The sequence below is a fragment of the Callorhinus ursinus genome, unplaced genomic scaffold, assembly GCF_003265705.2.
Source record: "Callorhinus ursinus isolate GAN/ISIS: 27379988/994484 unplaced genomic scaffold, GSC_fseal_2.0 scaffold52, whole genome shotgun sequence".
Taxonomy (NCBI): Eukaryota; Metazoa; Chordata; class Mammalia; order Carnivora; family Otariidae; genus Callorhinus; species Callorhinus ursinus.
Genome location: NW_027397114.1, coordinates 9387204 through 9403713, shown reverse-complemented (window position 1 = coordinate 9403713; position 16510 = coordinate 9387204). Strand labels below are relative to the sequence as shown.

General features: G+C 38.8%; 1 protein-coding gene and 1 long non-coding RNA gene across 3 annotated transcripts in view; one reads left to right on the top strand and one right to left on the bottom strand.

Annotated features, from left to right (window-relative positions):
* LOC141370998 (uncharacterized) overlaps positions 1 to 14050 on the bottom strand; it is a 52817-nt gene extending 38767 nt beyond the window's left edge. Inside the window, exons 1-2 of one of the 2 annotated variants that reach the window (XR_012375579.1) lie at positions 13897 to 14050; positions 3731 to 3863 (exon numbers count right to left, since the gene is read on the bottom strand). This is a non-coding gene — a long non-coding RNA (uncharacterized lncRNA). The remainder of the gene's footprint in view (positions 1 to 3730; positions 3864 to 13896) is intronic. The other variant, XR_012375578.1, reaches the window with a different exon arrangement.
* Positions 10569 to 15017, top strand: KRT10 (keratin 10). The gene is made up of 8 exons (XM_025859323.2): positions 10569 to 11162; positions 11958 to 12040; positions 12420 to 12576; positions 12666 to 12827; positions 12918 to 13043; positions 13361 to 13578; positions 13947 to 14335; positions 14654 to 15017. The coding sequence occupies exons 1-8, from the start codon at positions 10569 to 10571 to the stop codon at positions 14758 to 14760; spliced, it is 1836 nt and encodes a 611-aa protein (XP_025715108.1). The 3' UTR covers positions 14761 to 15017.
* The last annotated feature ends 1493 nt before the right edge of the window (positions 15018 to 16510 follow it).

Below are 16510 nucleotides of genomic sequence, written 5' to 3'. Positions count from 1 at the left end.
AGCAACAGAATCCCTTCATGGCACAGTTTACTTTCAAATTAATTTAGATAATATACCACTTGCTCAAGACTTAGAGTAAAAACCTTATTAAAAGCAGTTAATCTCCATAATGGGTGTTAGCTGTCCAGAAAAGCCAGCATAATAAAAGGATTAGCACTGCAATTATGCATGGTGGCTAATTGCTCTGATTTATTTTAATGACTGGTCTGGCGCTGAGGACAATCCCGGAAAGAAGCAGGAACCTCCAGAAACCCAAGAGGAAGGACCCTCAGAAAGTTAAGGCTGAGTCTAGCCAGGGTACAAGACAAGTCTGACTCTTCAAGAGCAGAATTCTTGCCCCATTAATTCTTTATTCGTCTGTTTTTTCCATCACAAATGAAATTATATTAAAGAAGGCTTATCTAATCTGAGAAAGAAAATAGAATCCCTATATTCTTGTTACTTTTCTAAGTTACAAGACTGGAAAATACAATTCTAGGTCACCTCGAGTTTTAAGTTACTTGCTACATTAAAGTGAAAGCTCTAAAGATAGATCTGTATTCAAATCCCAGCTGAGTCCTTTCACTGAACAATTCTGGGCAAGCTACTTAATTTTTCAGTTAAAAGCTACCTCACACAATTGCTGTCAGGATTTGATGAGACAAAAATTCAGGTCAAGTGCTTGGCACGAGTTCTGGAACCTAGAATAAGTCTCAATAAGCTTTAATTATCTGAGGACTGACTTTGCAAATGTTACTTACACATTTATTTAATAAATTTAATCCAAGAAATTAAAGTTCTTTGGGTGTTATCTCTCATCAACCTTGTAGAGGGAGGCCACAGAGTGGTCATGGTAAATTTTCTCCATTGCTATTCTGTGTTACATTTAAATAATAATTTAAATCTATTCCTTACCATTCCCACCACACACACACACACACACACACACACACACACACACACAAAGTAATTTAGACAAAGAGCTATTCTGTTTGTTATGAAACTGACAACCTGTTCGATTTTTTTTTTAAGATTTTATTTATTTATTTGACAGAAAGAGACAAAACAAGAGAAGGAACACAAGCAGGGAGAGTGGAAGAGGGAGAAGCAGGCTTCCCGCTGAGCAGGGAGCCCGATATGGGGCTTGATCCCAGGACCCTGGGATCATGACCTGAGCCGAAGGCAGATGCTTAACGACTGAGCCACCCAAGCGCCCCAAACTGTTCGATTCTTTAAAGTATTTTAGGGGCACCTGGGTGGCTCAGACGGTTAAGCGTCTGCCTTCCGCTCAGGTCATGATCTCCAGGTCCTGGGATCGAACCCCACATCGGGTTCCCTGCTCGGCGGGGAGCCTGCTTCTCCCTCTCCCTCTACTGTTCCCCTGCTTGTGCTCTCGCTCTCTCCGTCAAATAAACAAATAAAATCTTTAAAAGAAAAAAATAAAGTATTTTAAAAATCTCTAAGCAATAAAATTAAGAGATTAACTTCATAAGATTTTTTAAATTTAAGCACATTACATATATTCATTTAAAATTACTAGAGTGGGGGATTACTGTTTATTATATTTTTAACCTCTGTGTGTACCATTTTGAATTCAAAATGTTCCCTATTTTTTCAGGATCTGCCCAGATTCCCTAAGTAAAAATTAACAAGACTTGATAATAAAGTTACTTTCCCTCATTACCAGCCATCTTTGAGATGATCAATTTTGATAAACTACCACAAGTGGACCTAAAGGAATTTTCTTGGATTTAGGAATGAGGAAAAAAACAGCCACTGTATTTTTTACAGTGTTGTTTTGATATCTTCAGACTGGAGCCTGTAGAGGTTGGTTGGTTTGTTGGTTGGCTTGTACTTTAATCTTTACTACTTTTTATGAAAACCAAAAGGGATTATTATGTTTCTGTTTTCTGTTCTACATTGGTAAATTCTCCTCCTAATGCAGGTAATTCATAGTGACCAATTGTCTTTCATGGAATGAAGTCAAAAGGAAGAAACCTATGCCATGCTAACAAAACATAAAAGCTAAGTCACATAACATTTAATCCTTACATAGCACCAAATTCATGGGCTATCTAACTAGAAAACCAACTAAAATAGCCAATTCTCCTCATAAAATTTTGAAATTTTAGACTAAAAGTACAAATATATTTTTAGCAGTTTGCCAATGTCAAGATCATCTCAACAGATCCAAAACCAAAAAGGTGATCTTTAATGAAGAGGAAAAAGTGAGGGCCAAAATGTTTTCTTAATATATATTAAATATATATATAGTCTAAGGTATATATCTTTATATGTTTTAAGATATCTTAAAACTTCTATGCAGAATAGTGGATATCTTATCATTCTTATGCAACATTCTCACATCTAAAAGTATTATAAATTACTTTAAAGAAAAATTAGTTGTCTTCAATTAGCCTTTATTTTATTGTGAACTTGCACCATTGCCAAAACATATGGAAAGAGTTTAGAGAACAAAATGAAGTCAAAGAAAAGAAAGCAGAAAAAGGCCTGGGGTGATATGAAAACATTCCAAGAACAGTAAGTATCTGCCAGGTACCAAATGGGTATAAAGTACCCTCCCTTCTCTAAAGGGACTTAAATGCCTTATCTCATTGGGAACAATAATAACATAGCATATTATAAAATACTAGGTTACACACACAGGAAATGAAAGAGACAGGCATGACTATATTAATGGTGAGAAACCTCATGAAAGAGAGGGCATTTAAGTCAGAGCTTAGAGTTGAGGTAGAATGTTTGAATAAGCAGTCAAGTGGAAGAAAGACATTCCAAACCAAACTTAAATTTACAGATTAAAGCATGGTATGTTGGGCAAGATTTAAAAGAAAGGCTTGCTTATAATTAAAAAAATTTTTAATGGAAATGCTTTTCATTGGATCATGGATTACTATACATATTTTAATATTTACTAGTACAGGCATCCCCTGCTTTTTGAAAGTTCACCTTTATGCAATTTTGCCTTTTTTTTAAGATCTTATTTATTTACTTACTTACTTATTTATTTTAGAGAGACAGCAAACAGGGGGAGGAGCAAAGGAGGAGGGAGAGGGAGAGTGAATCTCAAGCAGACTCTACACTGAGCGCAGAGCCCGACCGGGGGCTTAATCTCACAACCCTGAGATCATGACCTGAGCCGAAACCAAGAGTCAGACACTTAACTGACTGATCACCCAGGCACCTCTCTGCAATTTTGCTTTTACAAAAGATCTACATTAGTACCTGTTTTCATTAACTGGAAAAAATCCAAAGAGGATTTTCACTTTTACAACAAAAGGCACAAAGCAAAAATAGCACTCAGTGTTTCCTGAAGTGAGCCATTATTGTGGTAGCAAGAATGGTACCATCAAGCTCCTTCCCTGAGAACTACGTTCAGCATCTCAGCATCAAGCCGCCACAGCTTTGAACTGGATCTGTGAGCACCTGTGCTTTATCTCAATCTGTTTTGTGTACCCGTTAGCAAGATGTATCCCCGAGTATCAGAAAAGTCTATAAGAGGTTATTTTGGGGATCTGGGGATGCTCAAATTTTTTTCATATAAATTAACAGTAATTGCTTCTTTGCTTCACAGGAACACTCTACTTTCAAATAGCAGGGAAACCTACATTACTACCCATATTTTATAGGATAGTAAAATGAGACACAGACAGTCTGAGTGTCTTGCCCAAGGCCACATAATTACATCATGAGGAGAACGCAACTCTCCTTCCATGTCGCCATGCTTACTCACCGCAGGGAGCATTAAGTTGGACAGAGTCAGGCAAGGCTGTTGAGAAGACTTAATCCAACCACAAGAGAAATCCATCATAGGTGCTTGAGTACGTTGATGAAGTCATGACAATACTTTTTCAAGAACATTAATCCTACAGCGGTAAACAGGAAAGATCTTAAGTAACATAGCACTGAGCCAAGAAAACGTCATCAAAAGCTGGTGATGTAATATCCATGACAGAAGTGCTGAAAGCCTGGATGAGGGCAGCTGCAGTGGGACCAGACAGAAAGAAACAAATACATCAGCTATGATAAAAGAAATAGTGACAAAACGCGATTTGGTGGGTGTCGGAAGTAAGAAAAGAATGAAGTTAAAGATGAAAGCACATATCCTGTAGAGAAAAACAGATGACATAGTTTATCACGAAGTTATCAATAAAACACACCTTTCCAAATAATCTTCGACAAAGCAGGAAAAAATATGCAATGGAAAAAAGACAGTCTCTTCAATAAATGGTGCTGGGGAAATCGGACAGCCACATGCAAAAGAATGAAACTTGACCACTCTCTAACACCATACACAAAGATAACCTCAAAACAGATGAAAGACCTCAATATGAGACAGGAATCCATCAAAATCCTAGAGGAGAACATAGGCAGTAATCTCTTTGACATCGGCCACAGCAACTTCTTTCAAGATACATCTCCAAAAGCTAGTGAAACAAAAGCAAAAATGAGCGTTTGGGACTTCATCAAGATAAAAAGCTTCTGCACAGCAAAGGAAACAGTCAACAAAACAAAGAGACAACCCACAGAATGGGAAAAGATATTTGCAAATGACATACAGATAAAGGGCTGGTATCCAAGATCTATAAAGAAGTCCTCAAACTCAACACCCAAAAAACAAATAATCAAATCAAAAAATGGGCAGAAGACATGAAAAGACACTTCTCTGAAGAAGACATACAAACGGCTAACAGACACATGAAAAAATGTTCATCATCATTAGCCATCAGGGAAATTCAAATCAAAACCACATTGAGATACCACCTTACACCAGTTAGAATGGCAAAAATGGACAAGGCAAGAAACAAGAAATGTTGGAGAGGTTGTGGAGAAAGAGGAACCCTCTTACACTGTTGGTGGGAATGCAAGTTGGTACAGCCATTTTGGAAAACAGTGTGGAGGTTCCTCAAAAAATTAAAAAAAGAGCTACTCCATGACCCAGCAATTGCACTCCCGGGTATTTACCCCAAAGACACAGATGTAATGAAAAGAAGGGCCATATGCACCCCAATGTTCATAGCAGCAATGTCCACAATAGCCAAACTGTGGAAAGAGCCGAGATGCCCTTCAACAGACCAATGGATAAAGAAGATGTGGTCCATATATACACGGGAATATTACTCAGCCATCAGAAAGGATGAATACCCAACTTTTACATCAACACGGATGGGACTGGAGGAGATTATGCTAAGTGAAAGAAATCAAGCAGAGAAAGTCAATTATCATATGGTTTCACTTATTTGTGGAACATAAGGAACAGCATGGAGGACATTAGGAGAAGGAAGGGAAAAATGAAGGGGGGAAATCAGAGGGAGAGATGAACCATGAGAGACTATGGACTCTGAGAAACAAACAGGGTTTTAGAGGGAGGGGGGTGGGGGGATGGGTTAGCCCGGTGATGGGTATTAAGGAGGACACGTACTGCATGGAGCACTGGGTGTTATACCAAAACGATGGATCGTGGATCACCACATCAAAAACTAATGATGTACTGTATGGTGACTAACATAACATTAAAAAAAAAAAAAAAAACACCTTTCCTTTGTCCACACTCTCCCTGGCCATTTTTTCCTCTTCGGTAGACATTTTCCAACTTCTAACCTTATCCTTTCATTCTCTCATGTTTTGCTGGCCTATTGTGGGTTAGACAGCAGCTTAGGCTCTGAGAAGCAGATCACAGTAACAATAATAAAAACACATGTCTTAAGCACCTATTCTATGTCTATCAAACACTGTTCTAAATGCTTTACATTTTTTAACTCATTTAACTCCCACTACAACACTGCAGCGTAAGCAAAATTATCATTCCTTCTTTAGAAATGAAGAAACTGACGTAAAGCCACACAGTGAGTTGTGGGGCATGAGTTATAACCCCAGCAGTCTGGCTCCAGAGCCCACCCACTTAACCACTCTGCTACATTCACTGAAAAGCCTGCATGCAGTGGCCATATTTTTGTGGCTTCCATCACAGTGCAGTCCCAGAAGTTTCAGGAAAATTGTGTGATATGGGAGTGTCTGCAGATTTTAGAGCCCTGAATTTTAGATGTTTTCCAATGAGAAGCCATGGGCTTTACCAATATCTTAGCTAATTACTAATTACTGCCTAGTTACTTGGCCCTCTGGAAGGAGGGTACCAAATCCATCAGACAGTTGTACAACTTTCCACTTGGCTTTGACTCTGTGGGTGGTAATCACAAAGGCACATTCAGCAATTTACACAGTCAGAGATCATTCAAGCAAAATATGCCTAACTTTCAAACTTTATGTGATAAACAATAGAAAATTCTAAACATTTAGCTCATCAATCCTGCCATCTTGAGACATAATCTGCATTACTAGAGTCATCTTTCTGTAACTACCTAAATTACTCATTATATCTCAATTAATCAGAGAAAGAAACTTGCAAATAGAATTTTCAACTAGAAACTTCTAAAGAGAATTTTACTTGAAGCAAAATAAGGAAGAAATAAGAAAGACCCAAATCCCAACAGTGAGACAAGTCAAGCTGGTAACACAGCTGAATCAACAACATGCTTTAAGAGCCCCAACCAAATTAACCTTATGAGCATAGCATTTATGCCCACGATAACCATGATCCCAAATCCAGAAACAATTAAAGAAGAAATTAATACACTGGATTACATGAAAACAAAATACAATAAGCAAAGTGATCAATTCTAACATTAGGTATACATTGTGGACCACCCCACCAAACTCCACTAAACCTCCCCCATGGAAGGATGCCAGTGGTTCCTAACTGCCAAATCAAGTCTTTCTTCAATCTCCTTTCTCCTTGACCACTCTGCAGACCAGCCCACTTATCTGGGTTCCCTCCTTCCTTGGCTTCCATGATCCTTCCTCTTTCCCTATTACAGGTGCCCTCCTCAGTATTATTCTCTAGCTCTTCTTCCTAGCCCCTAAAGTGGCCATCCCTCAAAGTTCAGGCTTAGACCTTCTGCTCATTTCTTTCTAAATTCCTTCCTACCTATCCTGAAGTCTGCTTGGATCTCTCTCCTGAACTGTAGTCCTACGAGCCTAACTGCTGAAAGACATTTTTACATGAATATCCTGGTATTAATTCAAATTCCCATCTTAAAACTAACTTCTCAAACTTCACTCTTCTTTCATTATGCCCTCACATACATCACACATCACATACACACACACACCAGACTGCTGGAACCCCTCCCTACACTACTTCAACAACCTGTCCATGCCTCAAGTGTAGCCCAGATTACCCTAGATTATAATCTCTGATTTGTGGGTATGTTTGCTTCCCTCTCCCAAGTAGACTGCAAATTCCTTAAGGGGCAGAAAATGTATCTTAATCACCTGTGTATCCCCAGGGAATATTGCAGGCGCTCAATAATATCTGTTAAGAGAAATAAATAAATATAGATGATCTGTTCCAGCCAAACTGGTCCATTAAGAGTCTCCACCTGTTTGGCATTTTCATAGTCCCCACTCCCCAGAAGTGTCCTCTCTCCACTGCTGCACCCATGGAAAAATCCTATCAATCCTTTACAAGACTCAGCTTAAATTCCACTGGCACCATGAAATCTCGTCAGATGACCCTATTCCAATAAGACTCCTTGCTCATCAGTCTTACAACGACAGTTCAGTGTCATGAAAACAGGATCTTTGAAGCTACATAGGTCTGGTTCAAAACCAGGCTCTAGCATATGCTACTCTGGGCAAATTCCTAAAGCCTTCTAAAGCTTAATTTTTTTTCAGCTATAAAATGAGGTAAATGATACCTATCATAGAGAATTTGGGGAGGATTAAAAAAGAGTAAACCATCTCGAACACAGGAGACGTTCAGGAAATGTTAACTCCTTTTCTCCACCCCACCTCCCTTTCACGTCATTTACCATTCACATGGTGTTTAGGCTGATAACGTTATGTTTTGTCTCCTCAATTAGATTGTAAGGATTAGCAAAATCCTTAAGGGTAAGAGCTGAATCTCACTCATCTCTCTGTCTGCTAAATACCTATCGATGTGCCTTACAGAGACAAAATAAAAATCAACAGCAACAAAATTACAGCTACAGTGGATTGTGGCAATCAAGTGTAAATGGTGCCAAGACTAGAACTGACAGTCATAAATTTTCACCCAATTTAGCTGTAAAATTGTTACATGGCCCCTCTGTAATTTCACTCCTGCCAAGGGCAGATTTCAACAAATGACGGTACAAATTAAAACAGATCATTTTCTAGAGTATGCAGGTTAGTAAGTAATCTTCTATAATAACCTTAAAGGTGATTTAAATTAAGTATTACAGTTGGTATTAGAAGAGTCTCTACACATGTATTTGTCCCCATGTACTTTTATGCAACTGTTTCCTTTCCCATACTCTTTAAATATGATTGTAACATAGTTCTTCATACCACTTGTTAAATAACTGAAAATAGACTGAAATTTTGTATTTCCCTACCAAGGTTAAAAAAAAAAAAAAAGTAAAAGCTAATACTCAAGCAAAACTGGTAAGATCAAGATTCAAAATTTGTGATAATTGCAGGTAAAATCTATCAAAATCTCTCTTTAATTAAAATGGTTTCTTTCTGAATTGCTTTCATTAATATCAAAGCTTCAACATCCTTTCTGAACTTATTGGAATGCTTTTTTTTCTATCCTGATTCTTCCTCTACCATAGGCTATCTTTAACAGGCATCAATTCCCATGGTTGGGTTTCATTATTTCTTTTAACTACTGCCCCACTTGCATGTGCTAACAAGTTGGAGGAGCTGCAGTGTGCTGGGTAGTAACCTCTAACAATTGGCTCTTCATTAACACTCCCAACCACATTCCCTTTCCCTGAAGAAACTATTTCTACAGTTTTCATAGACTGTGCAACTGTAAATCTAATATGAAAAAGCAATTAGTAAGAGAAGAGCATGTGCCAAATACTACACGATTTCAGTATTTTCTTGCTTCCAAGTACTTTTTGTTTTGTTTTGTTTTTTCCCCCTATGGAGAAGCTTATGGTAAGAAACAGAGGCATTCAATTCCATCAGATCAAATCCACCAGAGTAGAGAGTATACAGACACTTTGGTAGAGGAGGAAAGAGCCAAAAGCCAGGCATCAAAAGACCAAGTTTCTAATCTCAGTTCAACCACCTATTTTATATTGTTAGGCAAAACCATAACCTCTCACAGCTTCAACATCCTCTTTTATATACTAGAGATAATAATCACCATCCCTATTTCAGCAGCTTGTTTCAGAGATTATAAAATCACAGGATCACAAATGGCACTGTGTAATTATAAAGTGTGTGTATGATATACATGAACATATTTTTGAATAATAGCAATGTCATAGCCTATGGGTAGATAAAAAATAATTTTATATCATGTATTAAAGTCCTAATTAAATACTTCATTAGACAAAATCTACATATGGTGTATCCAAGGAAATTTTTTTTTTGAGAAACAGAATCTAGCTTGGATACATATGTTCACAGTCCAGTTCATAATTTTTGGAGCAAGTATCATTCTCCAATCTGATGGGCATTGAGGAGGGCACTTGATGTAATGAGCACTGTGTGTTATATGCAACTGATAAATCACTAAACTCGACCCCTGAAACTAATACACTAATTTAAATTTTTAAAAATCTGGATTTATATTCTTGCAAGCAAATTTTTAATCACAATCATAACATACCTAAACTCTCCCTTTTGGGATCAATCAAACTTAGAGTAAAGAAAGTACTGGAGGTTAGTTTTTCATGCTAAGAATTTCTGCATTATGGTCTTCAAATAAGCCTTCACTATGATGAATTTAAAAGTTAAAAAAAATCTGGAATAACTTCATGATTTTAGATTTTTTTAAGGTTAAAAAAGAATAGCACCATTAAATTAGCAGATTCCTAAATCATTACTCACTTCCAACTCCCTAAGCAAAGTATCAATATACTTTCCTTCTCCAAATAAATTAAAAGATTCCCTATAAATATATACACACACATTTCCTAATTGTGTTTTTATGGCTTTAACTTTTTATATATGGCAACTTTTGAAATTGTATAGCATATGTTTTTTTTCTTTTCTTTTTGGTTGCTTGCAATTTTCTACAAGATCTCCATTAGAGCATGATTCTGGCAGACTTCATGTTAATTGCTGTTCCAATTCATTAAAACTGTTTAAAACATGAATTTGAAAAAAAAATCTTATTTTAACTATAATTCTGTAGCTAAAATTCTTTTTCTAAACTTTGCAAACATTCTGTGCAATCTAGATTAGTGCTAAGAAAAAAACTGGATTTAGGTTGCTCAATGTTCTTCAAAAGGTGAAAAAGCATAATGAAACATAAGCTCATCTGAACAACACCCATTTTCAATTTCAACATAGTAAAACTCCTATTTGTTCTTAGGGCAAATTCAAAACCATACATATTGGAATTGGTTATTACTAAAGATAACGTATGCAATCATAAGTAAAGATGCTAAATTGGCAAAAAGAAAACCATGCAAGTAAGCAAACTCTAACACATGTGGGACACACCCTCTCAGTATATAAAGGCTTGTCACTGTCCTTGGTAGCAAGCACTCCCTGGGCTAAACAGCATCACCATGTCTGTTCGATACAGCTCAAGCAAGCAATACTCTTCCTCCCGCAGTGGGGGAGGAGGAGGTGGAGGAGGAGGATCATCCTACAGAATTTCGAGCAGCAAAGGCTCCATTGGTGGAGGATTTAGCTCAGGGGGGTTCAGTGGTGGCTCTTTTAGCCGTGGGAGCTCTGGTGGAGGCTGTTTTGGGGGCTCATCGGGTGGCTATGGAGGATTAGGAGGAGGTTTTGGTGGAGGTAACTTTGGTGGAGGCTATGGAAGCAGCTTTGGTGGGGGCTATGGAGGAGGCAGCTTTGGAGGGGGTAGCTTTGGAGGGGGCGGTTTTGGTGGGGGCGGCTTTGGTGGAGGCAGCTTTGGAGGCTATGGGGGCGGATTTGGAGGAGATGGTGGACTTCTCTCCGGAAATGAAAAAGTAACCATGCAGAATCTGAACGACCGCCTGGCTTCCTACTTGGACAAAGTTCGGGCTCTGGAAGAATCAAACTACGAGCTAGAAGGCAAAATCAAGGAGTGGTATGAAAAGCATGGCAACTCAAGCCAGAGACAGCCCCGTAACTACAGCAAATACTACGAAACCATCGAAGATCTTAAAAATCAGGTAAGGTTCATATTAAAAATCCAACTTTAAGCCTATTTTTTATCCATGTAATTCAAACAGATTAATCTAAATTAACCACAATGTAGCTATTCACTGTGTTTGCCTATATTACTTTCTTGCTTCCAAAAACAATCCAGTCTTATCAAAGGTAAATATTTGTGACGAGATGGTCATTGAAATCTTCAACACATGTGTTGCGTATCTTACAGGATGGCGGATTACTGAGAATTTTTTAGGTTTTAATGAGTATATGAGTCCATAGCTAAAATACTAGATCATTTACAAATTCAGGAACTAAAAGAATTATTAAGTGAATCAAAACAAAATATTATTCAGATTGATAACAAAAAAAAATATTCATTACCAATGACAAGTAACATAAATTCTCCAGGATGGAAATGGGATAGTCTGCCCCTAGAGAATTTGTGAGTTCTACCTACTGTGAGCCAGCCCAGAGTGTATTCCTTTAGAATATATATTTAAAACAAGTTTTAAACCAAAAGATATGAGTCAGTCAAAAGTTGGCTGAAATATATGGAAATCACCCAGGATAAAAGTGGGGGGACACACATGCAGGAACACAGCTTATAATTGCAGTTAGTTTTCAGAAAAGGACGATACATAAATAGCAAAGTATAGAAACTTCAAGAGAACGAATGACTCAAATTTAAGTATCTGGGTAATCCTGCAATATTTTATATTTTGTAAGATTTTGTAAGAGAACATAAAAATGCAGGTCATCTATGCCACCATAAAAACCATATCTGTATCTGATTTCTTTGCCTCTCCCTCCAGATCCTCAATCTAACAACTGATAATGCCAATATCCTGCTTCAGATCGACAACGCCAGGCTGGCAGCTGATGACTTCAGATTAAAGTAAGCTAAGTGAACGTGGCACAACACTGTTGTAACAGATACATGAGTTGCTTTTAACAATGACTTTGGATGCCCACAACAGCGTTTACGTTTTCTTGAGTTCATGCAAAGTTAAACAGTACGGGAGTCGTCAGAAAATTTTTCAATCTTACCTTTTGGGCAATATTACCTTTTGGGCAATATTAAAAGAAAAAAATGCATTTTAAAGTAACTGCTAAGCTTCTCTGCATTAAACCACTGATATCCCTACGTGAATTGGTATACAAGAAATGTTGCCATGATACGAACTCAACTCTATATTTGCTTCTTAAACAGTCTCAGCCCAAGTATACCTCCCATATGTAAGTTATATCCAGTATTTGTACTATGTCTGTTTCAGGTATGAGAACGAGGTAGCCCTGCGCCAAAGCGTGGATGCTGACATCAACGGCTTGCGCAGGGTGCTGGACGAGCTGACCCTGACCAAGGCCGACCTGGAGATGCAGATCGAGAGCCTGACTGAAGAGCTGGCCTACCTGAAGAAGAACCATGAAGAGGTGATGCAAAAAGTTATACTTCCCCCAGCCAAGAAAAGGGTTCATTGTGGTCATGTTGCAGTCATTAAATTTTTCTGTTCCTCAAACAGGAAATGAAAGACCTTCAAAATGTGTCCACTGGTGATGTAAACGTAGAAATGAATGCTGCCCCGGGTGTTGATCTGACCGAACTTCTGAATAACATGAGAAACCAATATGAACAACTTGCTGAACAAAACCGCAAAGATGCTGAAGCCTGGTTCAATGAAAAGGTAATTCATATTTCTTCACAATGAGGCCAGTGGACGTTTGGTTATCATTTCAGACTTTTCTCATCTTTTCCCCTGTTTTTAAAACTCTAGAGCAAGGAACTGACTACAGAAATCAATAGTAACATTGAACAAATGTCCAGCCACAAATCTGAGATTACTGAATTGAGACGCACAGTTCAAGGTCTGGAAATCGAACTACAGTCCCAACTAGCCCTGGTATGTTAATAATTCTCTCTCTTGAAATAACTTCAACTTTGTCACATAAAGTTTCATGCCCACATAAGAATATGTAACTCAATAGAAAAGAGGGGGTAAGAAAGGAGAAATAAAATTGGAGCTCTTTGTTAACAGGTGAAAAATCTTAGCGGCCCTGCTCTAAACGTGCTTAAGTTAAAATGTTGCCATTAAACATAAAACACAAATTCTATTCATTTTCTTTATTCTATTTGATGTCTTATTAAATGATTAAATAATCTTCACTGTATTTAATTAAACAGTGAGGTCGCTAAGTCACCTTCTCTCCTCTTTTTCAGAAACAATCCCTGGAATCCTCGTTGGCAGAAACAGAGGGTCGCTATTGTGTGCAGCTCTCACAGATTCAGGCCCAGATCTCCTCTCTGGAGGAACAACTCCAACAGATTCGAGCTGAAACCGAGTGCCAGAATGCTGAGTACCAACAACTCCTGGACATTAAGATCCGACTGGAGAATGAAATTCAAACCTACCGCAGCCTGCTAGAAGGAGAAGGAAGGTGAATCATTAACATGTTTAAATTATCCCAATTAGTTTTATTGAATGTTCTAAATCGCCAGGTTGTTCCAAGACCCAAACAAGTGCCAGAGGATGGGAGAAAGGTAGGAGAAGGGAGAAAGCAAGAAAAAGGCGTATGCAACCACAGCTTCCGCTTCCCATGGATATGATTCTTAGGGTCGTGTGCAACATAAAACTGTTTTTAAGTAATGGGTTTTAGAATCCATACTTGACAGGGTTTTTTTTTTCCTTTCTTTTTTTCCCCTTGAAACACGTTTTGCTTATTTTTAAAGTAACAGTAAAGTGGAAAGTGACCCACCCTTTTTCAAAAAGTTAGAGTTAACCGAACGGGACCCTTCCTCCTGGTAGTTCCGGCGGCGGCGGCTACGGAGGCGGGCGCGGCGGCGGCTACGGCGGCGGAAGTTCCGGCGGCGGCTACGGCGGCGGAAGTTCCGGCGGCGGCTACGGCGGCGGAAGTTCCGGCGGCAGCCACGGGGGTGGCTACGGCGGCGGAAGTTCCAGCGGTGGCGGCCACGGTGGAGGAAGCTCCGGCGGCGGCAGTCACGGCGGCGGCTACGGCGGCGGCAGCTCCGGCGGCGGCGGCGGCGGCCACAGCTCCGGCGGCGGCGGCGGCCACGGCGGCAGTTCCGGCGGCGGCTACGGTGGCGGCAGCTCCAGCGGAGGTCACAAATCCTCGTCTTCTGGGTCGGTTGGAGAATCATCTTCTAAGGGACCAAGGTCAGCAGAAACTAGCTGGGGTAATCAGAATTAGTTTTAACTTTCTGTGATGGTTTTGTTGTTTTTTTACGCTCTAGAGCTTTTTAAAAAATTAAAATCTCAAGATTCCCACTAGCATTTTTTAGCAAACTGAACTCTTGACATCCATCTTGAAGGAAAAATGTGATAGTCCAAGCTGCTGTTGCTTAAACATTGTTAGGATTTTTTTTAAGAACTTAAAAAATGAATTTTCTTTTTTTATGTAGGTTTTTTTGGTTTTTTTTTAGAAATTTTGATTAATTAGTAAGGACCCTACAAATCGCTTAGTCTGAATTCTTTTTTTCATGATTCACCTACAGATACTAACAAACCCAGAGTAATCAAGACAATTATTGAAGAGGTGGCACCTGATGGTAGAGTCCTTTCATCTGTGGTTGAATCGGAAACCAGGAAACACTACTATTAAGCCGCATCAAGAGGAAAGAGTCTTCCTTCACACAGATCATTATGTACAGATGCATGAAAAACAAAATCACCAAAACACTTCAGTCCTAATGGTCTATGGAAATAGGTTCACTCCTTGAAAATAAGGTGTCTAAAAGGTGTTTTGTGGTTTCTGTATTTCTTCTTTTCGCTTTACCAGAAAGTGTTCTTTAATGAAAAAAACTTTTCTATTCTCATTCACTAATGAATTTCAATAAACTTTCTTACTGATGCAAGCGATCCAATTTGGTCAGAATTGTCTTTATTTAAATTAATTGATATTTTTAACCTTAAAGATTGATGAACCATAGCCTTTGAAGTTTGATTTATCCAGAAATTCTGAAGACAGAATTATCATTATGATTTCTCTTGAGTAAACGTTTTAATCTTGTGGGTATGTTGGATCAGTGTCAGTAATCTCACAGAGTGGAAAGTCTCTGAGACAGTCTTACTGTTTCTTAAAGATACACAATATATGGAAAACACCTAGTGCTCTGGCTTTGAATTATTTCAATCCTGAAAATTCTAAAATATCTCAGACCCCAAAGGCAGTTATCGGAAGTTTCACATTTTCTGATTACTTGGCTTCTCACATTTACCTACCCTCGTTTTCTTCCCATTCATTTCTGCCCAGTTGCTATATAGCTTAAGAGATATCATCCACCACTTACAAGGCCAGTAAAATCGTATCACCCCAACAAATTTATTTGGTGTATATCAGATGAACAGGAGAAACACTGTCAAGACGTGATGATGCCAGTTTTACCAAAGGGACAACTAAGGTCCCTGCCTTTGCCAAACTCTGTCTAGTGATAAAGGCTAAAGACCTGGTACTTGTCAACCCAGTTGCATCCTTCAGCCACTAAGAACCCAACTGACATTACTTGGTACTCTGCTAGTATATGGAATAGGTGGATTTATTAAAGGCTGGATTTATTTGTTGCCCCTAAGATTACCTTGTGTTCCCTGGTAAGTTCCTAGATTACCCATGTCTACCAAATAGCAGCCTTCCTGTGTATCCTTACTGATTTGAGCTTGTTTCCCCCAAGACCTGAGCCTTGGTCCCCAGTCATTTACTTGGGATTCCTGCTGGGTAAACCCTACCCTCTACTCCAGACTGATGACCAAAGCCATATTTCAAAATGAATGGACTTCCGTATAGTCAAGGCTCCGTGGCCCATCTAGCACCAAATATTACCGTAGTTTAGAAACTGTCCACTGTAGTTGGCGTGTCTTTTTATGTGGATACCAGCCTCCCTTCTTGGGAGCCAGTCTCCTAAGCTTCACTGTTGAAGTCCCAACATGCCACACTGCAAAACCCTAAAACAGATGTTGCTGGGTAAGGCCTCTGAGCTGCCACTGTGTATATACTGACTGCCGTTCAGAAACACTACCTTTTAAAATATCTAACAAAGTTAGCCAAGTCCTAGGATTTAGAGTAGCATTAATAATCTGAGATGCCGTTCTCCTTATTCTGAAGAAATAAGTAGTTACATATTCAATGACACAAATATAAATATGTTACTATGAGATAGTTGTGTTTGTTATTAAACTTTGTCTTTTTTCACCCATTCCCACCACCACCACCTACCTGACCCCCCACGCCAAGCCAGGATCTCAGTTGGTCACAGTTCTTCATCTGGTTGGGTGGTAACCCAAACCTCCATTCCTGAAAGGTCTAAATCCTGCTAGTCCTGCTTCTTACCTGTTCCGTCTTCCAATACCTTCTTAAA

Coding starts and splice junctions, on each gene's coding strand:
- KRT10 (XM_025859323.2), top strand. CDS start 10,569: ATGTCTGTTCGATACAGCTCAAGCAAGCAATACTCTTCCTCCCGCAGT. Junction 12,041..12,419: donor GCTGATGACTTCAGATTAAA/GTAAGCTAAGTG, acceptor TGTCTGTTTCAG/GTATGAGAACGAGGTAGCCC. Junction 12,828..12,917: donor AAGCCTGGTTCAATGAAAAG/GTAATTCATATT, acceptor TTAAAACTCTAG/AGCAAGGAACTGACTACAGA.